General features: G+C 35.9%; 1 protein-coding gene across 1 annotated transcript in view; it reads right to left on the bottom strand.

Moving 5' to 3' along the window:
* PLD5 (phospholipase D family member 5) overlaps positions 1–15,034 on the bottom strand; it is a 116,024-nt gene that overhangs the window by 34,311 nt on the left and 66,679 nt on the right. The window contains exon 2 of the mRNA XM_063306309.1: positions 13,568–13,704. Within this exon, the coding sequence (XP_063162379.1) occupies positions 13,568–13,704 (137 nt within the window). The remainder of the gene's footprint in view (positions 1–13,567; positions 13,705–15,034) is intronic.

Genomic DNA, 15,034 nt, shown 5'->3' with positions numbered 1-15,034 from the left:
GGACTGAACATCTGGAGTTTGGATACCAGGAAGCGGTGGGTGGGGGACTTGTGCTCACTACTCCACATATACTTCCTCTACTGCATTGTGTCTCTGAAAAATCCTACCCTTTCTACTTTGTAAGGCCATATTTTGTTCCCAAATTAGCACTAATGATTAAAAATGCTATCTAATTTCAGATTTAAATATGTTTAGGATCATAGTGAACATTAAGTAAGTGATATTAGGATCTATTTTTGCCTCTCAATTAGTCTAGTGCTGCTTAACTTAAATGGTGATAGGAATCTCTAACATCTCAGACACAGTCCTTTACTAATCCTGCTACTCTCTCTCTCGGTAAAGGCAGGAATTATGTGGAATGAAAACAAACATTTTAGGTGATCTTTTATTTAATCTTTGACCATATTCTCAAGAAAATTAGATTCAATGTTTCTACAGAAGCAAAGAAACTTGGCCATGAATTTATTATAACTGAATAATTCTTTGGGCAGAATAATTCTTATCCTTGGTTGTGAAATTTACCAGGCTTCCAGGTGAAAAGGTGCTTTTTATTTATTAATTCATTACTTTTCACCTGATAGTTCATCCATAATTTACATGGTTGGCATTAAATAAAAGAATGTGACATGAACTCTCAGTTAAGTGTATATTAAAATAAAGGCATTTTAAAATTGATTTCATTTTTTAAAAAACCATATGACTTAGATTTCAAAAATGTTAAGTTTTATTATATTATCTGGTTGAAAATAAAATCTGAAGCGTGTTAAGTATAATGTGAGGTGAAAGGTCCCCTATGCAAGCACCGAGTCATGTCTGATCCTTTGAGGGGACGCCACTTTTGCAACATTTTCTTGGCAGACTATAGAGCAGGGTGGTTTGCCATTGCCTTCCCCAGCAAGCTGGTAACTCATTTTACCGACCTCAGAAGGATGGAAGGCTGAGTAGAGTTGAGCTGGCTACCTGAGAATCCAGCTTCCCCTGGGATTGAACTCTGCCTACCACTCTGCCCCACACGAGGCTCTAAAGTATATTATTATTATATATAATACATATTATATATATATATATGTGTGTGTGTGTGTGTGTGTGTGTATGCATGTATATATATATATAAATATATATATATGTATGTATGTAAGTAATATAAGTATAATATTAAGTAAAATACAAAGGTTATATTGGGAGAAAACCTCTAAAGAGATTCTGCTAGTCAGTGCAAATAGTACTGAGTTAGACCAGTTGTTTGATCTCTATCTTCCTATGTTGACCATCTCTCGGAATAAGATTAACAAGGCAACTAGGATAATAATAGAAACAAAAAGCACAGTGTTAAATTTTGCATTATATTTTCACTATGAGACAAATATTTTTCCATTAGAAGAAATTCTGTTTTAATGAGAATTTTTCTTCTGTGTTAAGTAGCAACAGATTTGCAGATTGCTTCTGGGGAGAAGCATGAATAAATATTAATGAATAAAACTGAAAATACTGACCTGGCTGTACTACATATTGAAAGGAAGATAAACATGAACAAGACAATCAGGTCAATGAAGTCTATACTTTATTTATTTATAAATTTAGCCACCACCCATCTCCCCCCAAAGGGGGGACTCTGGGCAGTTTACAACAAAGATAAAAGCATTAAAATACCATAAATAAATATAAATATAATATTAAGCATAAATACAATATGAAATCCAGATGACAATAACAGCTGGAATATCATTCACGTGTATCTAAAGGGCACTAACCATTTCCAGGTGGGATTATTTCCCCTCCCACCCCAGGAGAGGTGGCAGAACCAGGTCTTCAATTGTTTTCAGAAGGCTGTGAGAGATGGAATCTGTCTTATCTCTGGGGGAAGGATGTTCAAGAGGGCGGGAGCCACTGCAGAGAAGGCCCGCTTCCTGGACCCCGCCAGATGGAATTCTCTTACAGACAGGATCTGTAACATGCCCTCTCTGCATGATTGGGTGGCACGGGTTGATACAATGGGGATGAGATGGTCCCTCAGGTACCCTGGACCCATGCCATAAAGGGCTTTAAAGGTAATAACCAACACCTTGAATTGCATCTGGAAGCAGACTGGTACCCAATGCAGCTCACGAAGCAATGGTGTAACATGTGCCAATCTAGGGGCACCAAGAATTGCCCGTGTGACTGCATTTTGGATCAGCTGTAGCTTCCAGATACTCTTCAAGCGTAGCCCCATGTAGAACGCATTGCAGTAGTCTATCTGGGAGATGACCAGGGCATGAGTGACCATGTGAAGGGTATACTTCATATTAAACACATTAAAACACATTTTAACTTACACTGACACTGATAAAATATTAAACACCAAGGTAGGTGTTGGTCTTTGACAAGGAAAACAGTGAGTGAGCATAAATTATACATAAATGGTGAAAACTAAACCAAGTAGGTGAATGCCTATACCTTGGTAGAATGTTTATTAAAGATATAATTAATGAGAAATTTAAGATGTAAAAATACTGGTAAAAGGATCAGAGGTAATATATGGTCTGTTATGATGAATGAGTGTTTGTCAAAAGGGGTATGAGAACATGCTTCTCCCACTAAATTATATAGAAATGAGAGCTGGATATATCAGGAAAAAACATAAAAGTAAGTTGAATTCAGGGTGAAAGGTGTATTTAAGAAGTAGGTGTGATTAACCAAGAAGAGAGAGAAAATTATGAATAGGTACTAAATGCATGTGGATGTGGAGTGACAAGTACAAAAGAAATATGTTGAGGTGATTTGGCCATATTGAGAGAATGAATGAGAATCCCACTCCAAAATAAGTATAGGAAGGAAGAGTGAATAGGTTGAGAGGAAGGGGAAAATTGAGCTAGATATGCTTAGATGGAATCAATGAGATCCTTGAAAAAAAATGTGAGAAGTTTAATGAAGAAAGCATGATGTATGAAGCAATGCCAGTTTGCAAGGATAGAAAAGTATAATACAGTGAATTTGTTGGTGTAAAATAGACTTGGCTATGTTGCTTTTATTTTTCCTTATCTCTGATGTTTACTTTCTTTGGCTTAGTATTTCTTACTCCTTTTCTGCACTCTCCCTACACTGCTTACCCCAAAGTGCTTCACATGTGTTTATTATGAGTTTGTGTAAAACCTGAAAAGCAGTATACTGTAGAAACAACCATTCGGGGATTATATGCCTCTGAAGAAGCAAAATATCCAGTCTCTCTTGCAGTCCAAGACAAAATAGCCATGAAGCAAAGTTCCCAGTGACCTTGGGGGATGGGAAATACCCACAGCAGCCTAAAGTAGCCAATAGAAGCTGGGTAGTCCCAACCCCATACCACATTAGTAACCAAATGATCAGTGAAGCATGGCAGATCACATCCACAGAAAAGAGCGTGTTGGGAGAAGACAATAACACTATTTCAATACCAGGACAGTTAAGGATGACATTATGCTGCCTGAGAATTGAGTTAGGGATAAGATGAAGGCAACCCCATGATGATATGGCAGAAAAAAAGAAGTTGCTTTTTTTGGGGAACATTTGTGCTGTGGTTAGGGGAAATAAGGAAGAGCCACGTTTTATAGAATGAATTGCTCATGCTGAAGAATGTACTCTGAGAATAATAATATAGATCAAACAACCCTCCTATTAAGGGACTGCCTTACCCAGTATGGTTTTGTGAGGACATCTAGACATCTCTTGGCAATGGGAGCATGGACCAGAAGGTAGGCCTTCTCAGTGGCAGCCTCCAAATTCTGGAACACATTATCCCCAAGAGATGTGTCTGGCCTTCTTATTTTTAACACTGAAGAAGATGGTAAAGTTTTCCTTTACAAACAGGATTTTGATACCTTCGAGTATTAAAGAACCATTGTAAATTTTAAATCATACTGTGCATTTTAAATGAGTTTTAATTGAGAGAATTTTTGGATGCTTCATTTATAGTGTTGTACAACACCAAGAATCTTTAGATTGGATGATATAAAAATTATTAACATAAATATAAAAATAATTGTTCCTTAGGTTGACTGAAAACTATTGATTAAAAAACAATATTAAAGACGACCTGAATGACTTTTTAGAAAACGGAAGCAGTTACTGGTCTGATTTTTGTTGGGCAATGATTTCTAAAATGTCACCCAGGTTTTGTTAACTGGTTGCATCAGGACTGATATAGAAGCTGGTTTGACATTCTCAAACAATCCTTGTAAGTAGAAATTCATTGTCCAGAGGAAAGGGAATAACATGTACTGATTGCTGCACACAATAGCCATGGATATTAGGACCTGTACAAATGGCAACTGAAGGAGGAAAAACCTTCTGCTGGCTTTGTGGTCTTGAAGCCTATTGCTGAAATCTATAAAGACTTTGCAAGATGTTATTCAAAAGACTGGTCATTAGCTACCCATCCAGGTGGTAATGGCAGACTTTTGCGTGGCTTACTATATCTGCCCTAGCTTGGGAAAATGAGGTGGAGTTTCTTACAGATGGCTCTAAGTCAGGCCAGATGAGACATACCACTTCTGTTCTAAGATGGGGGGGGAGGGTTCCAGTGAACTGCTGCGTATGGGTGTGGTGGATGGATGGATATACGAAAAACAGTTTATTTTCAGAAAGTTACTCAAGAGCACTGAGAAAATACACTAATTGAGAAAAGATTTTAAACATTCTAAATTCTTACCAGAAACAAGAACAAGACAAGGAATACTAACATTTTGCAGTACATTTTATCACGTATTATTGATATACAAAAATGCAAATGTGAATGAAAAAGAAGACTTTGTGATTTGTGGAGTCATGGAGATTGCTGATGCATGTCATTTAAAGAAAACAAATCCTTATAAGCCACATGGTTAACTTATTTGTTACGTTTCCTAATGTCAAAAATGTCATGGGTCTCTATGGTAACTCATCTCCTCCTTTGTTATCTAATACGTGAAGGTGCATCAGCCCAGCAAACAGTAAAAATAAAACAACTCAAATCCAACTAAATTCCACAACACAACAAGACAGAGAGAAAAAGTAAAACAAGAGAAGATAAAAGGAAAAAACTAATTAAAAAGACCATTTATAAAATATGCCTGGGAATAATTATAAAAGGGTTCTTCCATATTGCAGTGAGTATCTCTGCAACACAACTGCCAAATTTCTTGTTATTATTTTTATCAAGGCTTTCTTGATTTGCAAGAACTATTCAGACTGCTAATTCCAATCCTTTGTTCCTTTTGAAATCTAGCTTAAAGCACTTTCCACAGGGCAGTTATGTTTTTTCCTGACATAAAAATGGTTGGAATGGTTGTGTGTATATCAAAGCATTCTTCAAATATAAAAAATGTGGTCTGTGCATAGCTCTCAATATGCTTGCTTGCACAATATCAACACAAAATGCATGGTTTATTGTTTTAAACAGAAGGTCACAATGCTTCATTAAAAATGCCCCTTTTCTTAGAAAAAGAAGGAAAAAACAGGCAAATATCAAATTTATACATAGTGTAAGAAAATATAATTTGAATTAACAAATAAAAGCTGTAAATATATATACATATAATAATTTAAAAAGAAAAAGATAGGAAGAAAAAAATATAAAAACTTAAAATATTCTTACTCATATTTCAAAATGTATGCACTAGATTTTATGGTACTTTATTAACCATTAATTTAAACACATGAAATCTAATTTCACTTTACATGACTATTAATACAAATGCCTTTTTATGGTTGTTGCACATGATAATCTACATCTTACTTCTTACCTGTAAATTACTTCATTTCCCTATAAAAATGATAAACTACCTGTCATTCACAAAGAAACCCAGAGCAGTATCCGTAATATTATCAAAAGAAAAAATACAATAATATCAAAGTTAGTTATCTTATAAGCATAAAAGAACCAAATTATCTCAAAAAATAACTTACAAAATTACGAAAGTGAGGATGCAAGCTTTGATTTAATGCTGAAAAGTAAGGTAAGTGTCAAATCTATGGCCCCCAGCAGGGCAGTCCAAACCAAGGCATCAGTCTTAATGAACGGGCAGGATGGTATGGGAACAGATATTCCTTCAGATATTGGAAAAATACATTATTTTATCCAGTTCATGATTCTCAGGTGAGAAAAATACGAACTGTGCATCAGTTGCCATAAGCTGGGCACTGTCCATTTTAAGATTTGAGGTAGCTCTTCTCCATTCTTTTTTCTTTTTTTTTTAAGGATTAGAAGGCAAGGAACTACTTTAATTGCTAGTTATTTCTGCTCTGCAAAAAACTCGTTGGATTGTAGATTATGGCTTATACAACAACAACAAAAATATTTCAGACTTACTGGACCCCGTTATGTTGGTATTGAAAATGAATGGCTAGACCATCATGTAGTTGGAGAGGCAACCAGAATAAAGTTCATTAAAACATGTTTTTGCAATGTCCTAAAGTTATTAGGTTCTGGGAAGACATAATTATGTACATTAATTTGACTTTGAATGAAGTTTCAGATGCATATATTTTTTTGAACTATATACCTACTACATGGAAACTGACAGCTGGACAACAAATGGATTCTCCGTGCCCTTATTATTGCCAAGTGATTAGTGATTCAACACAGGAAAGACAAATTTGTGATCCCAATTACCCAGGGGAGTGAAAACCTGATGTTATTTGTGTCTTCTGAACAAACTCTCTACAGAAGTAATTTATGCACAGATTACAATGAAATATGGTTATCTTTTAAACTATTATGTAAAAAAGATATTTTTCAGTAATGTTAAACACTGTTACTTGATATGTATTGTTTTTCTTCCTCTGCCAAGTTCCAGGTATTTGAGTTTTTGTCATGTTCATTGTTTCAATGTATAGTATACATCGTAATGTTTCACATGCCATGGCACTGAAGCGCGTTTCTGTTTGGGAGGGAGCTGCTGTGAAACCTTGTACCAAGCTCTGTATCTGTGTTCATTACAATGGAATGTGTTTGGGTTATGTTCTCTGTTCAAGGACTTTTCCGCGGACCATCAGAAACCGTTAGGAGCACCTGGGATTGTGAACTTGGGAAGATTCTATGGGGGGAAGGGATCTCATTTACACCGAGGGTTTTTAGTTTGCATTTGGCGCTCTTTTATCATTCTCAGCTTTCTCTGTGATCCTGCATACTATTCTTTAATAAATCAGATATCTTTGAATTCCTGCTCATGAGTCTGATAGTGTTTTAGAATAGGCAACCATTACAGTTTTACCCTTATTAATCCAATAATATGACACAAAACCATATTGCTGCATACATTCCATTAACAGTATTTAAAAGTCTTTGGGATGAATAATCATCAGCAATTTATATTCTTACACTGCTAATTTAACTCCTGGGATTTTATTTTCTTGATGTATTTTGACTGCCACTGTTTCTAATATCAATAAAAATTAAAAAGGAGAAAAGACCCTTATTCATGTGAGAAAATTAGGGCCACAATCCATTTTTTCTAAATTGCAAACATGCAAGTTCATTCCAAGTTGTCAAAAGCTTATTTTGCATCAAGAAAGATCATACCCATTTTAGATAGATAGATAGATAGATAGATAGATAGATAGATAGATAGATAGATAGATAGATAGTCAGTCAGTCAGTCAGTCAGTCAGTCAGTCAGTCAGTCAGTCAGTCAGTCATAGGTCAAATATTTAGGAGTCTATTACACAAACAATAATAAGGATTTATTTAAAAATAATTATTGAATTGGAAAAGTATAATAGATATTTTAGAGCCCAGAGTTGCTCTAAAGTAAGATGGGTGGTGACAAAATTTGAAATATTAAATAAATAAATGGAAAAACTAAATCTGTTTTGATTAGGAAAAACCACAGCTATTAAAATGAATATTCTACCAAAACTTTTCAACTGATTCCAATATATATTTTAAAAATAAGGTGTTAAGTGATTGGCATAAACAAATATTAAACTACATATAGTCCAATAAAAGACCAAAGATTAAAAGACAATACAGGATTCAAAGAGCAAGGTGGGTTAGCAACTCTGAACTTCAAACGTATTAGCATGCAACTTGCTTAACATGGATCTCAAAGTGCCTTGTATCCCCTTGATGAAAAATGGTGAAAGGTCCCCTGTGCAAGCACCGAGTCACGTCTGACCCTTTGGGGGGGACGCCGCTTTTGCAACATTTTCTTGGCAGACTATAGTGGGGTGATTTGCCATTACCTTCTCCAGTCATCACCTTCCCCAGCAAGCTGGGTACTCAGCCTGATTATTTCTACAAAAAAGCCAGGACTTCTAGGAGGTTTTTATAAATATATCTGGGTTGATACAGACAGAAATAGACAACTTATAAGAGATCTTGAAATAATAAGTAATATATTGAATGTCTGGGACAAATATAGGAAAATAAGTCCAGATTTCTCCCTTCTTGCTTCACTATGTCTATTTTTATGAAGAGGAAAGTACTCAAAAACATGTTCAGTGGAAAATGAATAATTTGTTCAGACTGCAAGTTTTAATTATCATCAAGATAAAGACAAAATATTTTGAGAGTCTCACTTCACAATGGTCTAGTCTACCTAACTGGTTTCAGTATCATCAAATAACTAACATAGAACTAAAAGAATTGTAGAATACTAAGAGACTTGACTGAATTCAAAAATCTTATAATACATAATTCAGAATACCTGCTGGCCCTTATTTATAAACTGCTGGTAAATTATGATTCAGAATCTGAACAAGTCAAAGGCTCTATGATTAAATGCATACAGAATTTGAATTCAATAACAGAGAAGTAACAATGGGAATTTCAGTGGAAGAACATGAAATTTTCTCCAAATATTATACTTAGAGAAAAGTGGTACAAGATGTTTAATCACTAGTTTATTACCCCTGCCTTGTTTACTAAAATGGACTTTCATTCATTCTCCAAAAATTGCTGGAAATGTAATGAGCAGTTGGATCATTTTATCATATTTGATGGCAATACTTCTGGAAAATGATCCCTACTAGAATGAAATAAATTTTGAAAACTGAATTCCCATTTCAACTTGCAATATTTTTATTAAACTTTACTAAACTGTACATCCCTTTAAAGTACATTGAGTTAGCTTTGTATATGCTAACTCCACACAATCTTACATGCTTTTTATGATTAACCTAGTTATGAGAGTATGTTTCAATATCCATGATAACTTTGTACTTCAAAAGTAAATCTGACACAGAATTCCTGGACTATAACTGAACACATAGATTTGTACCACATCCAAAATTGGGTTTCTTTATGTAAAGAGCCTGTATTTAACTTTATGAGACATTTAAATTAGAACAGATTGTCAGTATGGATTCAATTCATCATAGCCAGTTTGGTCTAGTGGTTAAGGCAACAGGCTAGAAACCCGGAGACTGAGAGTTCTAGTCCCACCTTAGGCATGAAAGCCGGCTGGGTGACCTTGGGCCAGTCACTCTCTCTCAGCCCAACTCACCTCGCAGGGTGGTTGTTGTGGGGAAAATAGGAGGAGGAAGGAGTAATAGGTACATTCACCACCTTGAGTTATTTATAAAAATAATAAAGGCGGGGTAGAAAATAAAATAAATAAATAAAAATAGCTGATAACATCAGGCAGTGATTTATACTGTGTTGACCATGATTCTTGATATTTATTCTCAGTTCAAGCTGAATTGTGATTCATTCTCTTTTAAAGTGATATAATATATTCAATTATTTCTAAGTAATTAATGATATGTTGGACATTTTTAAATCCATGATATTTTTAGGTCCCTTGTTTCCTCATTTGTATTTAACTCTTATTTCTTTTATTTGTGTTTATATTCTTTCTCTAAAAGGTCTAATTTTTTCACACACACACACACATCTATATATGCATGAGAAGCCCTTATATACAGAATTTATCTTGTTATTGCACTTCCCTCTTTTTATTTTGTTACATTTTTCTATTACTTTTTTGTCTGTTTTATTAAATAAGAAAAAAAACCTTTTGAATTTATTTATTTATTTAATTTATAAAATGTTTGTGGTCACCCATTTTAAATATATAATTTGGGGTGGTTAACAAACCAGTCCACAAGAAAAAAAAAGTAAAACAAAAAGATATAGCCAAAATAATCAAATACAGGAGCCAAAGTACTACATGATAAACTTATAATTCAAATACACATATACTGGGCTCCTCTAACACTGGGTCCTAACAACTGGGGGGAAAGCCAGGTCTTCACAGCCTACGGGAAGGCTAAGAGGATCAGGATCCTCCGAATCTCAGGAAGGGCTGTTCCACAGGGCAGGTAACATGACAGAGAAGGCATTTCTCCTCAGCCCCAAAGATTACACTGTTTGACAGAGGGAATCTGGAACATGCTCACCCCATCAGATCTGGTGGAATGGGCCAAAACCCTTAGACAGTCCCACAAGTAACCTGCTATGTAGGGCTTTAAATGTAATAGCCAGCACCTTGAATTGCACTTAGAAGTACAGTGGAAGCCAATGCAGCTTGTGCAACCATCAGCCGTCCCAAGCAGACCAGACAGGAAACACGACCAGATGAGCTAATACTATTTCATGGTAAGGCTACATTAACAGAATCTTGCAAGTCTGAAAGAGCAAGTCTCGCGCCATCTCCTTTACAGCCCGAGAAACTAGGGAGAGTCCCTTCTGAGTCTCTTTCTCTCCCCATTATGCAGCTACAGACCATGCCCTCTCTAATCTGATTGTTCCCTAGACAGCATCTCTTCCTCCCATCTCCCAAGGTCTTTCCCACATACCATTGCAGCAACTGTGGTGTTGCACAGGTGAATTTTGGAACTCCAAAACTGTGTATGTCACCTGCTCAACAACCATCCCTAAAAAACAACCATCCCTAAAAAATTACCCCTACCCCTGCCCTGGAGTCATGGCTAATGCTGCACCCAAGATCCAAAAGGACACATTTCTGAGAGGGAACACTCCATCCCCTTCTGTACCAACCAACATGTAAAAGAGGGGACACCATTGGCATGAATGGAGGGCTCATAACTGTATCAATTTTGGTGTATGTCTGCAGCAGTCATTAAACTTCTTCATGGTACATTGTTGTTGTGAGCTAAGCAGGATGTTATTTAGCTATCCTTAGTATTAAATCTGCAGAATACTGATATATGGCATAATTTTGTGAAACTGAAAATTGCTGTTAACAATGGTCTATGTTTCTCATAATGTTCTTATTCATAATGTTAATTTAATCTCCATGCTATATCCTTATCAGATTTTATGGAGCTTTCTTCCAAATTAAGACCATAGGGACTACCCTGTTAATAGATCTTCGGAAATCATTTCTTGAAAAACATTTTTTTCTCTAAAGTCATCTATGTACAACAAGTGAATTTTGTGCCTGTGAAGAGCATCTTTCGGAATATTTCTAGCTAAATATTTAGGTGGGAAAAGGTATGTACTCTACACTGCAAATACTCTAGAACTGAAGTAGAAGCCAACATCTTTCGTCATCCCCACCACCACTACCACCGCCTCCTGAAAGTATGGCTAATGATATTAAGATTAAATATTTTTTTCCTTTTTTTAGTTTAGTTCAGGGGACTTTCAGAGGGGGCGGGTTTACATAATGTGCTTATCTATCTTTGTACATACTTCATCTCCTATAGGATTTAGTTTTTGCATTAAAGAACAAAACACTTTTGTTTCAATTCAATTCATTTGGAAGGAACTTTTCTATCTCAAGACGAAGAAGCTATATTGATTGCTCTGGTGCAAAAAAAAAAAAAAAAAAAACACCTTCAGTGGCTGATATTCAGAATCTTTCCAGTCCTTATATCTGTTTCCAACTACCAACTCATTACTAGGATGGCAAGCTCAACCTCTGCACCAAGTTAGGTTGGTGACCTTATTTGAATTTGTTTTTGCACATGCAGTGCCTCCAGGACTCTCCCAACAGATTCCTCCCTATTCAGTTGGAGAGCATTGCAACAGGTGCCATACCCAGAGTTTCTGAAACAAGATGGAGAGAGCTTAGTTTATAAATGTTCTACAGCTTCCAGCAGTCCTGAAGTGTTTCTCTCAAAGCTTTCAAATTAATTCTCACTAATCATTCATTTGGATGTTAATGGCCTCTACAGACAAGGATGAAGTCATTCTTGCATTCTATCTTCTTCGCCATCATCTTGGGCTATGGTGCGTTTGCAGAAGCATTAATATCACGGCTTTCCACTCTGCTAGCACTAACAACAGCATTGCTTTACCACTCGAGTCAAGCCTGACAGGGGATCCACAAGTAGTGATTGCACTGCAATGTCATCCAGTCTCTATTCCAACACTGTGGACTCCGCACATCTATCTGTTTACATTTGAGTACAACATACAGCACAACCAATAGTACAATTTGTTCTCTTCCACAAAGATACTGAAAGCAAGAGAGAGACTAATCACAGGGCCAAGGTCAAGAGATTACAAATAAGTTACACGCAGATGCTAATTCCCAAGAGTTATCCAAAGCCCGTTCAGAAGTCAAAAAATCAAAAAACATAGTACTGTATCCTAGAGGGGCTGAGCTTCAAGCATGGTTTTGGAGTAGGCAAGGTACCTGTCCTGTATTCCATATTTAATTAATAGCATGTTCCATCACCTGTAGGTATAACCTGTTATTTTTCCACTTGTGTAAAGCACAAGGACAAAGAAGGAAAAATTGTGGTTTTTCAAGTGGTCAAGTGTGCATTTACACTCTCATTCCAAGCACCCATTATCTTACTTTGGCACCTTTCTCATTCCAGAGTAGACTTGTCTTGCATTATTGGTTCAAGAAAATAAGGAGAATGGTAGAGGTATCAACAACAGCATGCAAAATGGGCTGATGGAGTTCCACTTTTCCACCTATAAGCTTTGCTAGAAATATTCTGAACAATGCTCTGAAAAGGCCCAGAAAAATATATTTGAAAGCACCATTGACTAAAGAATCATGACTGCAGGTAAATAACATTTTTAAAGATGAGCCATAAATTATATTCAAATTTATTTCTGTGATTTTTTTGGATGTTTATGTTAATGCAAGAAAGAAGAATTTGTAATATGACCATGCAATCTGATCAATGTAGAAAGAATGAAGAAAGGTCCCCAAGTCATTTTCTGACTCCTTGGGGGATGCCGCTTTCGCGACGTTTTCTTGGCAGACTATAGAGTGGGGTGGTTTCCCATTGCCTTCCCCAGTCGTAATTACCTTTCCCTCAGCAAGCTGGGTACTCATTTTACCGACCTCGGAAGGATGGAAGGCTGAGTTGACCTGAGCCGGCTACCTGAGAAACCAACTTCCACTGGGATTGAACTCAGGTTGTGGGGAGAGTTTTGGTTGCAATACTGCCACCTATCACTCTGCACCACATGAGGCTTTAGACTCACATTTAAAAAATGGTCACTATTGAGCTTTGGGTTCAATATGGCTGATATTGTCCGATCAGAGGTTATTTGAACATTCCAACATTCACACTGCTCTTACAATTCACCTTGTTTTTGTACCTCTAAAGATCATTTTAAACTTTCTGTCTATACAGTATATAGTTTGCATCACAGTAGCCGTTTACCCCCCAAAAAGAAGCTTAGTTTGTTACCTCTTACCGACAGTTATTTTGACAGTTTTTTTCTGAGAGTCCATATTCATCTTCCCCCACAATATCCACAGCTGAAAATATCAGTGCAACCAGAATTGCAAAGCAGCAAACCAGCGCAAAAATCACAATGCATTTTTGCTGGGACTGAAAGAGATTAAGGAGAAAGAATTGAGATTAGAATAGTTAAGTACCTTTCCATATATTGCAAACACTATATATTTTAAAAATATTTTGCTTTGATTCTAAAAATTGCTCAAAATTTATATCAGACACATCAAAAGAGAGGCAAAGCACTGTCTTGGTTTTCAATATTTTGTCACAATCGTATTAATGCTTTCTTTGTGATACGTAATGTATGCCATGATACCGACAAAATGTTTTAATAAAATACATCAGTCATCTTAGCTTTCAGGAAAAAGTAGATTCAGTGTTGAAGTATTAACAGAAACACAAAAGAACACTTTCAGGTTACTTTGAAATAAGCATAATAAATACTGCTTATAAGAGTAGCCATAGTAGGCATGGAGAATGGGCTCCCATTCTCATACTAAAATTCAAAGCACATCTGCCTTGGATGGATGGACTATTATTGCTTTATGGCTTATTGTTTTGGAGAACTCCACCCAATCATGAGAGGTTTTGTGAGAAATGAGGGCTGCCACCTGAAGGAATTTAAATATTTTTTGTAGGGGAAACTACTCATGCTGTCCTGGATACTGCCATGCAACTGCTTACATTTTTCTTAACTCACTCTTTAGATTTCTAAAACAAATAATTATACGTCCTAATACCTACTGGGTGAAAGATTTTATATTCTATTCATGTCAAAATTAACATAACATAATGTAGCTGCTACATAGTAAACTATGCCACTTCTTCAAACCAGATCAACTCAGCTGATATTACAAGCACCAGATGTACAAAATGGCAATAAAAAGTGTTTTACTTTTTTCAAAAAGGAGATTAACATCTCAATCCAGCTGAATCAAAGTGTAGGCAAAAATACATGCACCAAAAACATGCATATTAGAATACACTTCTAAAAGCCAGTCAGTCAGTCAATTTAAACAATAAAAGCCTATCTATACTAGACTTCCCAAACTTAGCGTCGCCCAGTCACCCTCTAGGCAGCTATCAATGAAATACTTATTCAGACAGTGTTCCAGCACAATTATAACTATTCTTAAAGTACCCCTAGAAAAAAATTGGGCATTCGTTAATATACTAAAAAAAACCCTTTTCATATATTTAAAGCAATATAGGCAATGTTCACATATTTACCATTAGGATGCAAATGTACTGCACTTTTGTTAGTTTTTACTATGAAAAATGTTTCCATTCTTGATATCAAAATGCTTTCATTCTTGTCACATGCAACTGCAATTTAATTTTAACAGCTTTGTACAGCCAGTTTTGCTAATAAACTGAATTATTACTTTCAGAGATGTCTAGAAGACATCCTGTAGAATTTTAA

This window comes from Candoia aspera, chromosome 1, assembly GCF_035149785.1.
Source record: "Candoia aspera isolate rCanAsp1 chromosome 1, rCanAsp1.hap2, whole genome shotgun sequence".
In the NCBI taxonomy this organism is placed as follows: Eukaryota; Metazoa; Chordata; class Lepidosauria; order Squamata; family Boidae; genus Candoia; species Candoia aspera.
Note: the sequence above shows the minus strand (reverse complement) of the source record. Positions and strands in the feature narration are given on the sequence as shown.